At 46.3% G+C, this 16,724-nt stretch overlaps 1 protein-coding gene and 1 non-coding gene across 4 annotated transcripts in view; both read right to left on the reverse strand.

Annotated features, from left to right (window-relative positions):
- Window positions 1-16,724, reverse strand: part of ATG16L1 (autophagy related 16 like 1) — an 82,799-nt gene that overhangs the window by 53,977 nt on the left and 12,098 nt on the right. For 2 of the 3 annotated variants that reach the window (XM_069213766.1, XM_069213767.1), the window contains exons 6-10: window positions 11,364-11,429; window positions 9,678-9,764; window positions 9,180-9,236; window positions 8,655-8,757; window positions 7,444-7,549 (exon numbers count right to left, since the gene is read on the reverse strand). In XM_069213766.1, coding sequence (XP_069069867.1) covers window positions 7,444-7,549; window positions 8,655-8,757; window positions 9,180-9,236; window positions 9,678-9,764; window positions 11,364-11,429 — 419 coding nt within the window. The remainder of the gene's footprint in view (window positions 1-7,443; window positions 7,550-8,654; window positions 8,758-9,179; window positions 9,237-9,677; window positions 9,765-11,363; window positions 11,430-16,724) is intronic. The other variant, XM_069213768.1, reaches the window with a different exon arrangement.
- Window positions 8,311-8,576, reverse strand: LOC138266771 (small Cajal body-specific RNA 6). The gene has a single exon (XR_011199695.1). It is a non-coding gene; the product is annotated as a small Cajal body-specific RNA 6 (non-coding RNA).

Consider the following 16,724-nt stretch of genomic DNA (forward strand, 5'->3'; position numbering starts at 1 on the left):
ACTACTCCTTGGATAAGCCTACTGCTCGACCACACTACCACAAAATAGAGCATTAGTATTATCTATTTTTTCCACTATTTTACCTCTAAGGGGAACCCTTGGACTCTGTGCATGCTATTCCTTACTTTGAAATAGCACATACAGAGCCAACTTCCTACATTGGTGGATCAGCGGTGGGGTACAAGACTTTGCATTTGCTGGACTACTCAGCCAATACCTGATCACACGACAAATTCCAAAATTGTCATTAGAAATTGATTTTTGCAATTTGAAAAGTTTTCTAAATTCTTAAAAGTCCTGCTAGGGCCTTGTGTTAGATGCTGTTTAGCATTTCTTTTAGAGTTTAAAAGTTTGTAAAAGTTTGAATTAGATTCTAGAACCAGTTGTAGATTCTTAAAAAGTATTCCAACTTTTAGAAGCAAAATGTCTAGCACAGATGTGACTGTGGTGGAACTCGACACCACACCTTACCTCCATCTTAAGATGAGGGAGCTAAGGTCACTCTGTAAAATAAAGAAAATAACAATGGGCCCCAAACCTACCAAAATACAGCTCCAGGAGCTTTTGGCAGAGTTTGAAAAGGCCAACCCCTCTGAGGGTGGCAACTCAGAGGAAGAGGATAGTGACTTGGAGGAAAATTCCCCCCTACCAGTCCTATCTAGGGAGAACAGGGTCCCTCAAACCCTGACTCCAAAAATAATAGTCAGAGATGCTGGTTCCCTCACAGGAGAGACCAACACCTCTGAAATCACTGAGGATAACTCCAGTGAAGAGGACATCCAGTTAGCCAGGATGGCCAAAAGATTGGCTTTGGAAAGAAAGATCCTAGCCATAGAGAGGGAAAGACAAGAGATGGGCCTAGGACCCATCAATGGTGGCAGCAACATAAATAGGGTCAGAGATTCTCCTGACATGTTGAAAATCCCCAAAGGGATTGTAACTAAATATGAAGATGGTGATGACATCACCAAATGGTTCACAGCTTTTGAGAGGGCTTGTGTAACCAGAAAAGTGAACAAATCTCACTGGGGTGCTCTCCTTTGGGAAATGTTCACAGGAAAGTGTAGGGATAGACTCCTCACACTCTCTGGAAAAGATGCAGAATCTTATGACCTCATGAAGGGTACCCTGATTGAGGGCTTTGGATTCTCCACTGAGGAGTATAGAATTAGATTCAGGGGGGCTCAAAAATCCTCGAGCCAGACCTGGGTTGATTATGTTGACTACTCAGTGAAAACACTGGATGGTTGGGTAACTGGAAATGAAGTGTATGACTATGTTGGGCTTTATAATTTGTTTATGAAAGAACACATTTTAAGTAACTGCTTCAATGAAAAGTTGCATCAGTATCTGGTAGACCTAGGTCCAATTTCTCCCCAAGAATTGGGAAAGAAGGCAGACCACTGGGTCAAGACTAGGGTAACCAAAACTTCCACTGGGGGTGACCAAAAGAAAGGGGTTACAAAGCCTCCCCAGGAGAAAGTGGGTGACACTAGAAACAAAGAAAAAGAGTCCCCTGTAGGCCCCCAAAAACCAGACCAGGTGGGTGGGCCCAGAGACACAACCCAAAACAAAGGTGGGTACCAGGGTAAGAGCTGGGATGCCACTAAGGCATGGTGCCATAACTGTAAACAGACAGGGCACCACACCAAGGACACTTCTTGTCCCCAAAACAAACCCCCTAGCAAAATCCCAGGGGTAACCAGTGTAGCCATTGGGGATGACTCCTCAGATGAGGAGGTCTTCATAGCCTTCAACTGGAAAAAGGGCCCAACAGGTGAGTTGGAGATTCCAGAGGGAAGTAGACACTTCCACCACCTACAGGTGAATGGAATCCCAGCCACTGCCCTGAGAGACACTTGTGCCAGTCACACTATTGTGCATGACAGGCTGGTGCTCTCAAACCAGTACATCCCAGGTGAGATGGCCAGAGTAAGAGTTAGCCCAGACAGGGTCACTAATAGGCCTGTGGCTCTTGTGCCCATAGAAGTGGGTGGAACTTTTAGCTGGAGAAGGGTGGTAGTCAGTACAGACCTCCCCTTGATTGTCTCCTTGGAAATGACTACCCAGAGGTTAGTCAGAGCCTAAGAGAAGAACTGGTCCAGGGCCAGTCCTCTCCCAAGGATTCTGGAGTGCCTGCCTCTGCAGTAAATGCAAGTAGGCCCCAGAAGAAAAAGAAAAGGAAACAGAGTAGGAAAGGTGGACAACCTTTAGCCAAGGTTCCAGCAAGCCAAGGAGATTCTGCTCCAGTAGGGGAGAACTCCAAAAATGGCTCTGATAAAGTCCAACCTGACCCACAAGAAGTCCTGGCTAGTCAGGCAACTGTTAAGCCTGAGTGGGTGGCCCCTCAGCTAACAGAAGAAAGAGTGGAAGAAGGGTGTTTACTACAAGATGTGGTAACCCCCCACTCTAATACAGCAGACAGGCACCCTGAACCCAAAGAAGCCTGTAACTTAGCCCCTTCCCTTGTAGGTGAAGAGCTAAAGGTGTGGTTCTGGGCACTGACAGCTGTCAGTGGCCTCTGCTGGGTGTTAGCCTTTATGGCTGCACTATCCTTGGCATGGTGGTCTGACCCCATGCCAAATAACAAGTTAGGCCCCCTGACCCTGTTGGTCATGGTGGGGTTACTCCAGCTCTGGGTAACCTCTCTGGGTAAGCTAGGGGTGACCCTGGCTAAGATAAGATTAGCAGAGGTGGATACCTCTGACCTCAAAATAGAGAGAATGGGTAAAGACATAAAAAGCACAGACAAGAGGCAGTTCAGACTAGGTCCTATCACTGTGGAAGTGGGTCAGTTCCCCAGAGGGAATGACCTGGACAGGAGGATGTAAGGCAGAGTAGGCCCTGCAACAAACCAGCCATTTCCTCTGCTCTTCCTCGCCTGACAGACTAGGAAGACTCTTCCAGCTTTGGCTGAGTCTCCTGGCCTGTGGGCTGGGGGGGGCTTGTGTAAAGAAATGGCTCCCTGTTGCAGTTACCCCCCCACTTTTTGCCTGATACTGATGCTGACTTGACTGAGAAGTGTGCTGGGACCCTGCTAACCAGGCCCCAGCACCAGTGTTCTTTCACCTAAAATGTACCATTGATCCCACAATTGGCACACCCTGGCAGCCAGATAAGTCCCTTGTAACTGGTACCTCTGGTACCAAGGGCCCTGATGCCAGGGAAGGTCTCTAAGGGCTGCAGCATGTATTATGCCACCCTAGAGACCCCTCACTCAGCACAGACACACTGCTTACAAGCCTGTGTGTGCTAGTGAGAACAAAATGAGTAAGTCAACATGGCACTCCCCTCAGGGTGCCATGCCAGCCTCTCACTGCCTATGCAGTATAGGTAAGACACCCCTCTAGCAGGCCTTACAGCCCTAAGGCAGGGTGCACTATACCATAGGTGAGGGTACCAGTGCATGAGCACTGTGCCCCTACAGTGTCTAAGCAAAACCTTAGACATTGTAAGTGCAGGGTAGCCATAAGAGTATATGGTCTGGGAGTCTGTTTTACACGAACTCCACAGCACCCTAATGGCTACACTGAAAACTGGGAAGTTTGGTATCAAACTTCTCAGCACAATAAATGCACACTGATGCCAGTGTACATTTTATTGTAAAATACACCACAGAGGGCACCTTAGAGGTGCCCCCTGAAACTTAACCAACTATCTGTGTAGGCTGACTGGTTCCAGCAGCCTGCCACACTAGAGACATGTTGCTGGCCCCATGGAGAGAGTGCCTTTGTCACTCTGAGGCCAGTAACAAAGCCTGCACTGGGTGGAGATGCTAACACCTCCCCCAGGCAGGAGCTGTAACACCTGGCGGTGAGCCTCAAAGGCTCACCCCTTTGTCACAGCCCAGCAGGGCACTCCAGCTTAGTGGAGTTGCCCGCCCCCTCCGGCCACGGCCCCCACTTTTGGCGGCAAGGCTGGAGGGAACAAAGAAAGCAACAAGGAGGAGTCACTGGCCAGTCAGGACAGCCCCTAAGGTGTCCTGAGCGGAGGTGACTAACTTTTAGAAATCCTCCATCTTGCAGATGGAGGATTCCCCCAATAGGGTTAGGATTGTGACCCCCTCCCCTTGGGAGGAGGCACAAAGAGGGTGTACCCACCCTAAGGGCTAGTAGCCATTGGCTACTAACCCCCCAGACCTAAACACGCCCTTAAATTTAGTATTTAAGGGCTACCCTGAACCCTAGAAAATTAGATTCCTGCAACAACAAGAAGAAGGACTGCCTAGCTGAAAAACCCCTGCAGAGGAAGACTAGAAGACAACAACTGCCTTGGCTCCAGAAACTCACCGGCCTGTCTCCTGCCTTCCAAAGAACTCTGCTCCAGCGACGCCTTCCAAAGGGACCAGCGACCTCTGAATCCTCTGAGGACTGCCCTGCTTCGACGACGACCAGAAACTCCCGAGGACAGCGGACCTGCTCCAAAAAGACTGCAACTTTGTTTCAAGGAGCAGCTTTAAAGACCCCTGCAACTCCCCGCAAGAAGCGTGAGACTTGCAACACTGCCCCCGGCGACCCCGACTCGGCTGGTGGAGAACCAACACCTCAGGGAGGACCCCCGGACTACTCTCCGACTGTGAGTACCAAAACCTGTCCCCCCTGAGCCCCCACAGCGCCGCCTGCAGAGGGAATCCCGAGGCTTCCCCTGACCGCGACTCTCTGAAACCTAAGTCCCGACGCCTGGAAAAGACCCTGTATCCGCAGCCCCCAGGACCTGAAGGACCGGACTTTCACTGGAGAAGTGACCCCCAGGAGTCCCTCTCCCTTGCCCAAGTGGAGGTTTCCCCGAGGAAGCCCCCCCCTTGCCTGCCTGCAGCGCTGAAGAGATCCGTTGATCTCTCAGACTAACATTGCAAACCCGACGCTTGTTTCTACACTGCACCCGGCCGCCCCCGCGCTGCTGAGGGTGAAATTTCTGTGTGGGCTTGTGTCCCCCCCGGTGCCCTACAAAACCCCCCTGGTCTGCCCTCCGAAGACGCGGGTACTTACCTGCAAGCAGACCGGAACCGGGGCACCCCCTTCTCTCCATTCTAGCCTATGCGTTTTGGGCACCACTTTGAACTCTGCACCTGACCGGCCCTGAGCTGCTGGTGTTGTGACTTTGGGGTTGCTCTGAACCCCCAACGGTGGGCTACCTTGGACCAAGAACTGAACCCTGTAAGTGCCTTACTTACCTGGTAAAACTAACAAAAACTTACCTCCCCCAGGAACTGTGAAAATTGCACTAAGTGTCCACTTTTAAAGTAGCTATTTGTCAATAACTTGAAAAGTATACATGCAATTGAAATGATTCAAAATTCCTAATGTACTTACCTGCAATACCTTTCAAACAAGATATTACATGTTAAATTTGAACCTGTGGTTCTTAAAATAAACTAAGAAAAGATATTTTTCTATAACAAAACCTATTGGCTGGATTTGTCTCTGAGTGTGTGTACCTCATTTATTGTCTATGTGTATGTACAACAAATGCTTAACACTACTCCTTGGATAAGCCTACTGCTCGACCACACTACCACAAAATAGAGCATTAGTATTATCTATTTTTTCCACTATTTTACCTCTAAGGGGAACCCTTGGACTCTGTGCATGCTATTCCTTACTTTGAAATAGCACATACAGAGCCAACTTCCTACACCGTTCAAGTAGAATTTTAGGCTGGGGAGGATACTGCAAACAGTGAGAAGCAGGTGAAAACAGAAAACCTTTGAAGGGTGTTGAGGTGAACTTTGACATTTGTGGAAGACGGAACATAGTCCTAGTGGATACAGGAGTGTAGGCAGTACAAGATGTATGGGACTGGAAGAGGCAGGAACTAATATTGGTTAGAGAGAATTTTGCATCAGGCAGGCCATAGCCACCCAGTGGAACATGACAGACTGCAAACATGGGGGGGGGGGAACAGTGCACTGTCGTTCTATCAAGTGGTTCAAGATCAAAGGATGATAATTTGCAATGCGAAGAACAATGGTGGGAGCAGTGAGGGGCTGAAGGTCTGGGACTCATGGATCATCACCCTTTAACAAGACAACGAAGGAGAAGCTGGTGAAGGACCAGGTGTCAGTGTATGTGACCTACTCCAAGTCACATACTCCAACAGCAATACTGTACCAGGAAGGCCAAAGCATAGTTTTTTTTAAGACCATCAAAAGTTTGATCATGAAAAAACATATCATGAATTTTCCGCAAAATAAGCTAAAGTACTGATGTCCCCCATTTCGTATTAATCAGTTGCGAAACACCTGAACTCATTCAGACACGTTCCATGTGATTGACTGACTGATTGATTGATAGATAGATAGATATCACTGGCTCTACGTTTTTCTGTAAGTGCTTTGTACAACCTATGGTAGGAAGGAGCCACCAACTCTGCAGCATCTTTCAAAGAACCATAGCTGCTGGCCACCAGTTTCCCGATAACACAACAAGGTAAGTCTGGTTGCTCGTCTAGCCATTCTCTCAACAGCAAGGATAATGAGCAGCAAGGTGGTAAATGCATTCCTTTCTGCAGTAGCTAAGTTCAGTAACGATTTGAACAGAAAACCCCAAAAAGGTTTGCCTCTCTATTGCAGACTTGTAAAAAATAATTTTAATTTCATGAGGAACATGGCTGAGGAGCCAAAACAATCTCTAACATTATGTTCTTAAGAAAATCACCCTTACAGAGAGTACAAAATAGATGTTAATGTCAATGCATCTTAGCTTTAAATGGCTCACATTATTAAAAGTAATAATTGAGTAACCTCAAAAATTAGAAATGTAAAAGTTTCAGTTAAAGCTATCAGCAGACCAATCCCAAAGACAAACCAATCCAGGCACCTTTTATCATGACATATTGGCACCTTGAGGAGCTGCTGCAGAAAACCTAAAGCCCGCACTTCTGTTGCTCCTTCATGCGGCCATCACATTACACATTTTTGTGGTGGGCAAGGTAGGACAACCAGGCATTGACACCCCCCCTCACCCCCACCCATGGTCCACTTAAACCCCTTCAAGGCACTGAATTAACACTACGATAAACCCTTCTCCCTGCAAAGAATAAGGCAAACATGGGCTCCAGGAAACATGGTAACATATAAATCCTCCTCTGTACCTATTACAGTCTCCAGTCCACTAGGTTAGGGCCTTAAGAGACTCTTGCAACTGACTGTGGAATGGGGAGCAAGGGAGCATTTGGGAATTTAGTCTTGGAGCAGGACCCAAGACAGATATGTTGTCAGAAAAGTAACCCAGAAGCAAGAAACAAGGCAACATCATCCAAGGTAATCTACATTTGACTGTACTAACCAAACCACAAGCATCCAGTCACTCCCACACAGTAAACCATGCGGTTAAGGATTTTATTCTGTGGCGCGAGGGCAGCATAGTGTGACCGCAAATCAAATGGTCAAAGTGACCTATAAGCCCATCCCATTCCCAAAATGTCAGCCGAACACCTACTTACCTCTGACCACTTCCCAGAGTTTTACCCTCCTGTCCATCCCTCCAGTGGCAAGTAGCCGGGAGCTGGGGCTGAAGCGAACAGCATTCACCTCGCCTTCATGAGCATCCTAAAGAAAAAAAGCACACCTTTATCTGGGTCACCTGAAGGAACGCACCATATATTACCAAAGTAGCAGCATGCTGAAAAGGCACGCTTGCACAAGGCAACTGGCAAGAAGCTTCTGAATGCACACTATCCTGATGAAGGTACGTGCTCGCCACTAGCCACAAGTTAAAATGCAAGGAAAACTGCGTGTCTAAGAAATAAGAATATAAAACAACAATTGTAGGCCATCTGAAAGGCTGAACGGTAGGCTAATCAACTATAACACTGAAGATACACAGACATGAAATGGGCAATATTTGAAATGGAACCAAGATAATGCTCAGTATTTGCTTAGGATTGTGCTCAACAAAGCAATGATTGGAGTAAGATTAAATGGGCCCTAAATTCAGGGTCAAATGCTCAACCTGCATTTAATCACCGAGGTCACCAAAAGTAACCTTTGAGAGTCTTATGCTGCATAAAATTCAGAAATGGATGGCAGAAGTATAAATAATAAAAAGAACTGTTAACTTTGCATTAAAACTGAAAAGCTCAACCCAAATAGGGTACATTCATCTCACTACGATTAAAACATAGCATAAATATGGTAGTTTCAATTGACAAATCAGAGTGTGGTCGGTTTTGAAAAACCGAAACAAATACTTCTTAGGCAAAAACATTTAAACACAAAAGGGTATACGTCAAATAGACAGCTGTAACTTAATCACAATCATACAAGTTTGCAAAACACTGCCTCCTTCAGCATAAGGCTCTCCTGTAAGAGGTCTCAGATTTCAAATTAGTGATCATGTCCAGCAGATCCGCATCTACCACAATCTCCTTATATACAGGCACTGTTGGATGCAAGTTCAGAGTCCCAGCACCCCACACACTTTGGAGGATACGACCTGAAGGCATCGCTAGTTTTCAGCAACCTTTGCGCCCAAACACAACAAAGCTGGGTTATGATGGGATGAAAAGATAGCTGCTGGGAGCATGACAGAGCGGAACCCACTGGCAGTCAACCCTTTTACTACTCATCACAGACCTCCACTAAAATCAGGAGAATGATTTGAAACCAACATTATGGCATGAAAACTGATTAAGAAAGAAAATGTAATACGTACAAAGACAAAGACGGCAGTGTTTGGAAGGCGCACCTCTCGAAGTGTCCCAGTTGGGCTGTCTGTACACTCTGTCTGCATAGGGTAGGAAGCGGAGGAACGTCGCCTGATAATTAAAAAAAATAAAAATAAAAATAAAAAGTTACATCCTATGAGCAAGGGTTAGCCATGTGTTAAGTAGAAGAATTTGACTTCTTAATGATAGAAAACAGCTGAGAAATTGCTATATATGGTACATACAACAGCATCTGGACAACAATGATATCCTTCCTGGACATCAAATCTTACATAAAGCACCTGCACCCTATCTAGGGAAAACACAAACATGGAGACTGAGTGGTTGTCATCTGCAGGATTTCAAGAAGTAGCAATGCCAGCAAAGCAGAAACTCTGAAAAGAAGTAGAGATCAAGGCAGTGAAAAGATCAAGTAAAGAGAATTAGAGGTGCCAGGAGAGAAAGATAGTATGAAAAGGTTGGGCATTTTGAGGTAGAAACTGTGTAAGGAAGGTTGAGAAGATGGAACCTACCCAAAAATATTAGTGAAGGAATCCAGAAGACCACCGCTTGGCTGCGACTGTCGCTTACTAGAAAGGAGGGGTGCAGAGAGATAAATATATGCTCTCAGATATTTCTCTGAAAATTCACACTATTACACTCTGCATCATTACAGTCGTCCCAACTAATTGATCACTGGCAGTATATTTCTCCTACAATCAGGCAGAGTTAGTGTTCTGCATTAATAGATCCAAGGAGTGTACACTAGAGCTTGAAATGCACACACACTAAATACACGTGGTCCCAATTAAATATAAATCTGCCACTCAAAACTCTGGCAAAAGGATGTAGTCATATATATTGTGTTCTGATGGGTTACCTCAACAATGGCTATGACCACACTTAAAAAAAAAAAATAAAAAAAAAAGGTATTTATGGAGTACTCCTCATAGCATATGAACAGGGCTAGAAGGAGTTTACTCCGCACCCAGTAATTAAAATTATTACTACCCACCACCCTGCCCCCTTACCTGGGTGTACGGACGACTCCTCTGATGGGGGATGTATCGCCTGTGGGATCAGGGTTCTGTTCCAGCACTTCTATCTCATCATCATCCCTGCAGAAGGACGAACGTCTTAAAGACTTAACCACAACCAGATCTCTTTAGCCGGTCATTGAAATAGGACTAATACTAAATGCATCACACCATGAATGTAATGTGACTCTCACAGCCGAAGTAGGACTGGAGTATAACCAGTGGACTTAGACAACATTTACTGCAGATACCCAATCTCCTCTGAAGTGCTGATCAGCAATACTTTCAGTGCCTTTCAAACTGACCAAGATGCACTGTCTATATTCAGGAGTTGATGGGGCAACTTCAATAAAACGGCCAAGCAGCACTCACTAACAATACTTACAATAGGCTCACAGAATGAAACCTAACACTACTAACCATCAAAATGCACTCAATCTGAACACTACTTCGTAAATAAATAGGCGCATCAAGGACTTTCACTGAAGTGTAATTTGAATGCAGGCACACCCGTGAAAAATAAACACAAATCAATTTGGTGAGGCTGGTCTAAAGTAATACATTTCCCATCAATCTCCTACACTTATACTGAACACCGCATGGCTTCAAAAAACATGGTCATGTTGTACTGCAGGTCTCTTCTACAGGCATATCATTTAAGAGGCCAGAACAGTGCCAGGCTTTCTCACATGGATGCAATTAGAATGATTATTCTTGTAAACATCCGGAATGAATGATACTGGTGAACAGCCTTGGGAAATGTTTACCAGTGCAGTCCCTAGTTGCAGAACAAAATTTTCATGCCTGAAACCAGTAGTATAGGACCTGCTAATTCCCTTCCTACTAGTGAACCTCCTAAAAGACGGGGTGGCACAAAGTTTGCTTCCAATAGCAGCAAGTCACCATGCCACGTACTCACTGACTTCTTGCATTCTGGCTCATATTTCTCCAAAGTAAGAACACAGCAACACATTAAAAGCCCGGGGTATTTTTCACATGCAGAACTCCCTGGAAATTAAAAAAAATACTATACTAAAATGATTCACATGCAAGATCTACTCTTAAGAATTTGATAGAACCATCATAAAGAGGATACCTGCCATTAGGAAATTCTTCCTCCAGTTAAAAGCCACTATTGTGAAGCCAGTTGCCGATAAAGATATTTTTTGCTAATCTTTTCTTCATAAAACAGAAAGAAGACTTTCAAAGCTGCAATTTCAAATTTCCCCAGAGTCACACAACTGCTATTCAGCTGGAACACCAACAACTGCTACTAAGAAACTATAAGGTCCTTCATCTAGGTAGCGGTCAGTAGAAATACCAGGTACAAAGAAAAGAAAATGTGAGCGACAGGCCAGGGCTGAAGTGCAGTCAGTTTGTTTTCCAGTGCTTGAACAGAAGAACAAATAATGGAGAAGGAGAGGCAAGAAAACCATTTACAAAGCTGAGCAAAAATAATCCTAGAGATGACTCAATGGAGGTTATGCAAGCAATATGTGAAGTGCAATGAAAGCTGTGAGCTATTAATGACTTGCACACATTTGTAGCAAATGCATTTGAAAGCAGAAAAAAAGAAAGCCAACATAATGCAAGAGAACAGAAAAAACGACGGGGCAGCAAAAGAACAAGTCACAGAATAGGTGAAATAAAAAGCCCTTTAAACTATTGAAGCGCACTTACGGTTCAAGGGGCAAGGGCTCTTTCGCAGCTTCCGCAAGCTCATTCTGCAATCGTGTTTGCTGCTTCCTATAAAAAAAAAAAAACAAGAAGGAAAGTGGAGCAGTCAAATAAATTGTTACTTACTGTCCAAAGCAACCCACTTAAACAGCAGAACAAGACCAGCACACCCAAGAACAAAGACTATGCTTCAGATACAAATTCTGAATTAGGAAGCATGTCCAGTTTTGCCCTCAACGGTGCTATCAAGCATGTAATAGCAACCATGGTTAACAAAATCTGTTTTTTTTTTTTTTTTTAAATCAGCCCATTGGCGCTCTGTGGCCAGGAACAAAGCCTGTACTGGGTGGAGGTGCTTCTTACCTCCCCCTCCAGGAACTGTAACATCTGGCGGTGAGCCTCAAAGTCTCACCCCCTTTGTTACAGCGCCACAAGGCATCCCAGCTAGTGGAGATGCCCGCCCCTCCGGCCACTGCCCCCACTTTTGGCGGTGAGGCTGGAGGAGATAATGAGAAAAACAAGGAGGAGTCACTGGCCAGTCAGGACAACCCCTAAGGTGTCCTGAGCTGAGGTGACTGACTTTTAGAAATCCTCCATCTTGCAGATGGAGGATTCCCCCAATAGGATTAGGGATGTGACCCCCTCCCCACTGGGAGGAGGCACAAAGAGGGTGTAGCCACACTCAGGGCTAGTAGCCATTGGCTACTATCCTCCCAGACCTAAACACACCCCTAAATTGAGTATTTAGGGCCCCCCAGAACCTAGGAAGATAGATTCCTGCAACCTGAAGACGAAGGAGGACTGCTGACCTGAAGCCCTGCAGAGAAGGAGACACCAACTGCTTTGGCCCCAGCCCTATCAGCCTGCCTCCCCACTTCGAGAAAAACTGCAACAGCGACACGTCCCCCAGGGTCCAGCGACCTCTGAAGCCTCAGAGGACTACCCTGCATCTAAAGAAACTACTGAGGACAGCGGCCCTGTTCCACAGAACTGCATCTTTGCAACAAAGAAGCAACTTTTAAAGACCATACGTTTCCTGCCGGAAGCGTGAGACTTTCCACTCTGCACCCGACGCCGCCAGCTCGACCTGCGGAAAACTAACACTGCAGTGGTCTGTAGTGCTGAGAAGGTACTAGTTGATCTGGGAATACACCGTTGGGAAAAGCTCATCCTAGCTGGCATTCTAAGGAAGCACTCATAAGGAAGGCCGCATTACTCGAGTTCTATAGCACTAAGAGAAGTAGATCAGACTCCTGGGGGGGCTACAGTACTACATATGCCCTGCAGTACTAAATGCTGACAACCTGTACTATCAAGGGAACTCATGGGAAAAATAATGTCACTGGACTCTTATAACACTGAAAAGTCACAACTGGAAGGAAATCTCCCACACATCAATAAAGTATTGCTACGGGAAAAAAAATGCTGTAACACTACAGCACAAAAAAGACTAATTTGGTTGAACCCCACACTACAGGGACATATAGCCTCGAGAAGGTGCTTCCCTGTTAAGGTATTAAGAGCTGGGATAAAGCACAAATCAGAAGTGATTTGTTAGTGGGGTTGGTACTACCTGAGATCACAGGAAGCATAGAAGGAAGGCTGAAAGGTCACAGCATGGGGGTATTAAGTAGTGACAATACAACTGGAAAAATATTACAAGAAAAGCGCACAGTACTAGAATCTGCTACTGCTGAGAAGGTGGACCGGAGGGAAACTGCAGAAGTCATAATCTGTTATAAGGGTATTTTCTTCATTTTCAAGTGTGTGTAAAAGATTGAGAACTTTATTACCATACCTGTGTGACTGACTCACTGCCTTTATTAGATGGAATCTGGTTGATGGTACAAAGTGGGTGCGTATGCAGCTTTCTTTCCAGACACATGGCTCTGTGGAGAGTTAAGATTATTCTTGCCAGGACCGCTCTGCAGGCTCCTGGCATTTTCTTTCCATCAGTGTAACTTGTAAGGTGGTGGCAATGTGATACTATTTTGTGTCTTGTCATTACTAATCATGATTGCTGTTGTCATGTGATATTACGGGTGAGCCATGGTCAAGGTGCAGGTCTCTACACAATGCAGATCTGAACACTGTGTTGAGTATAGACTTGGAAATCAGTACCTTCTTGCCGGTGAGAGTAGCTACCAACCTGGCGATAATTGACATTTTTAGTCTGGTTTAGCTTTAATGACGACAGAGTTTATTGGGTGTCAAATCTAATGTGTGTATCTGCTCTGCAGTTGCAAGTTCCTATTTGTGTACATGTGCTGTTTGTGGAGTAATAGCTCTGTTCCTAGTGTCTTGTTGCTGTCAATGCTAACTTAAGGCCTAAACAGTGGCCACGTGCCACCATCTGTGATTTAAACCAAGGGTCCAAACATTAATGGCACAACATAACATTTTTGTAATTTAAATAGTGGAATGTTTGATGGTCTGATGTCTGAGTGGCATGCTTTTGGTTAAGCAGCAACACCACATGTAGGTGTCCGAGTAGACCAATCATTTATTTGTTTATTTTTTCATTGTTCTGTTTATCACAGCAGTGATGGTTTACGTGTTTCAGGATGTGCTGGCGTCTGAAGATAGATCACATGAAGTACATTTATGTTATTTTCTAGCTGTACTGGGTTTCATGAAAGGCTTTTGCTATAGAAGTCTTTTCTTTAAGGCCTTGTTCAAACAGACAATAAATGTAAGGAAATGCCTCCCTGGCATGGTTACCCCCTGACTTTTTGCCTTTGCTGATGCAATGTTTTGAATTGAAAGTGTGCTGGGACCCTGCTAACCAGGCCCCAGCACCAGTGTTCTTTCCCTAACCTGTACTTTTGTATCCACAATTGGCACACCCTGGCATCCAGGTAAGTCCCTTGTAACTGGTACCTCTGGTACCAAGGGCCCTGATGCCAGGGAAGGTCTCTAAGGACTGCAGCATGTCTTATGCCACCCTGGAGACCCCTCACTCAGCACAGACACACTGCTTGCCAGCTTGTGTGTGCTGGTGAGAACAAAATGAGTAAGTCGACATGGCACTCCCCTCAGGGTGCCATGCCAGCCTCTCACTGCCTATGCAAGTATAGATAAGTCACCCCTCTAGCAGGCCTTACAGCCCTAAGGCAGGGTGCACTATACCATAGGTGAGGGCACCAGTGCATGAGCACTGTGCCCCTACAGTGACTAAGCCAAACCTTAGACATTGTAAGTGCAGGGTAGCCATAAGAGTATATGGTCTGGGAGTCTGTCAAACACGAACTCCACAGCACCATAATGGCTACACTGAAAACTGGGAAGTTTGGTATCAAACTTCTCAGCACAATAAATGCACACTGATGCCAGTGTACATTTTATTGTAAAACACACCCCAGAGGGCACCTTAGAGGTGCCCCCTGAAACTGTATCCAACTATCTGTGTAGGCTGACTGGTTCCAGCAGCCTGCCACAGTAGAGACATGTTGCTGGCCCCATGGGGAGAGTGCCTTTGTCACTCTAAGGCCAGTAACAAAGCCTGCACTGGGTGGAGATGCTAACACCTCCCCCAGGCAGGAGCTGTAACACCTGGCGGTGAGCCTCAAAGGCTCACCCCTTTGTTCCAGCACCGCTGGACACTCCAGCTAGTGGAGTTGCCCGCCCCCTCCGGCCACGGCCCCCACTTTTGGCGGCAAGGCCGGAGGAACTAATGAGAACAACAAGGGGGAGTCACTGGCCAGTCAGGACAGCCCCTAAGGTGTCCTGAGCTGAAGTGACTAACTTTTAGAAATCCTCCATCTTGCAGATGGAGGATTCCCCCAATAGGATTAGGGATGTGACCCCCTCCCCTTGGGAGGAGGCACAAAGAGGGTGTACTCACCCTCAGGGCTACTAGCAATTGGCTACTAACCCCCCAGACCTAAACACGCCCTTAAATTTAGTATTTAAGGGCCTCCCTGAACCTAAGAATTTAGATTCCTGACACTACAAGAAGAGGACTGCTGAGCTGAAAAACCCCTGCAGAGGAAGAACAGAAGACAACAACTGCCTTGGCCCCAGACTTACCGGCCTGTCTCCTGCCTTCCAAAGAAACCTGCTCCAGTGACGCTTTCCAAGGGACCAGAGACCTCTGAATCCTCTGAGGACTGCCCTGCTTCAAGAAAGACAAGAAACTCCCGAGGACAGCGGCACTGCTACAAAAGAACTGCAACTTTCTTACAAGGAGCAGATTTAAAGACCCCTGCAACTCCCCGCAAGAAGCGCGAGACTTGCAACACTGCACCCGGCGACCCCGACTCGACTGGTGGAGAACCAACACCTCAGGGAGGACCCTCAGGCGACTCCGAGTAACCAAAGTTGTCCCCCCTGAGCCCCCACAGCGACGCCTGCAGAGGGAATCCCGAGGCTCCCCCTGACCGCGACTGTCTAAACTCCATTTCCCGACGGCTGGAAAAGACCCTGCACCCGCAGCCCCCAGCACCTGAAGGAACGGAACTTCTGTGCAGGAGTGACCCCCAGGAGGCCCTCTCCCTTGCCCAGGTGGTGGCTACCCTGAGGAGCCCCCCCCTTGCCTGCATCGCTGAAGAGACCCCTTGGTCTCCCATAGGAAACTATTGGAAACCCGACGCTTGTTTACACACTGCACCCAGCCGCCCCCGCGCTGCTGAGGGTGTACTTTGTGTGGACTTGTGTCCCCCCCCGGTGGCAGACTGGAACCGGGGCACCCCCTTCTCTCCATTGAAGCCTATGTGTTTTGGGCACCTCTTTGACCTTTGCACCTGACCGGCCCTGAGCTGCTGGTGTGGTAACTCTGGGGTTGCTCTGAACCCCCAACGGTGGGCTACCTTGGACCCAAAACTGAGACCTGTAAGTGACTTACTTACCTGTTAAAACTAACAATACTTTACCTCCCCCAGGAACTGTGAAAATTACACTAAGTGTCCACTTTTAAAACAGCTATGTGTTTTATGCAAAAAGTATATATGCTACTGTAATTATTCAAAGTTCCTAAAGTACTTACCTGCAATACCTTTCAAATTAGATATTACATGTAGAATTTGAACCTGTGGTTCTTAAAATAAACTAAGAAAATATATTTTTCAATAACAAAACCTATTGGCTGGATTTGTCTCTGAGTGTGTGTTTCTGATTTATTGTGTGTATGTACAACAAATGCTTAACACTACTCCTTGGATAAGCCTACTGCTCGACCACACTACCACAAAATAGAGCATTAGTATTATCTCTTTTTGACACTATCTTACCTCTAAGGGGAACCCTTGGACTCTGTGCATGCTATTCCTTACTTTGAAATAGCACATACAGAGCCAACTTCCTACACCCTCCCTATGTTTATTCAGCTTCTACGGTTGATCCCAACCAGACATCTTAAACAGGAGT

The sequence above is a fragment of the Pleurodeles waltl genome, chromosome 11, assembly GCF_031143425.1.
Source record: "Pleurodeles waltl isolate 20211129_DDA chromosome 11, aPleWal1.hap1.20221129, whole genome shotgun sequence".
Taxonomy (NCBI): domain Eukaryota; kingdom Metazoa; phylum Chordata; class Amphibia; order Caudata; family Salamandridae; genus Pleurodeles; species Pleurodeles waltl.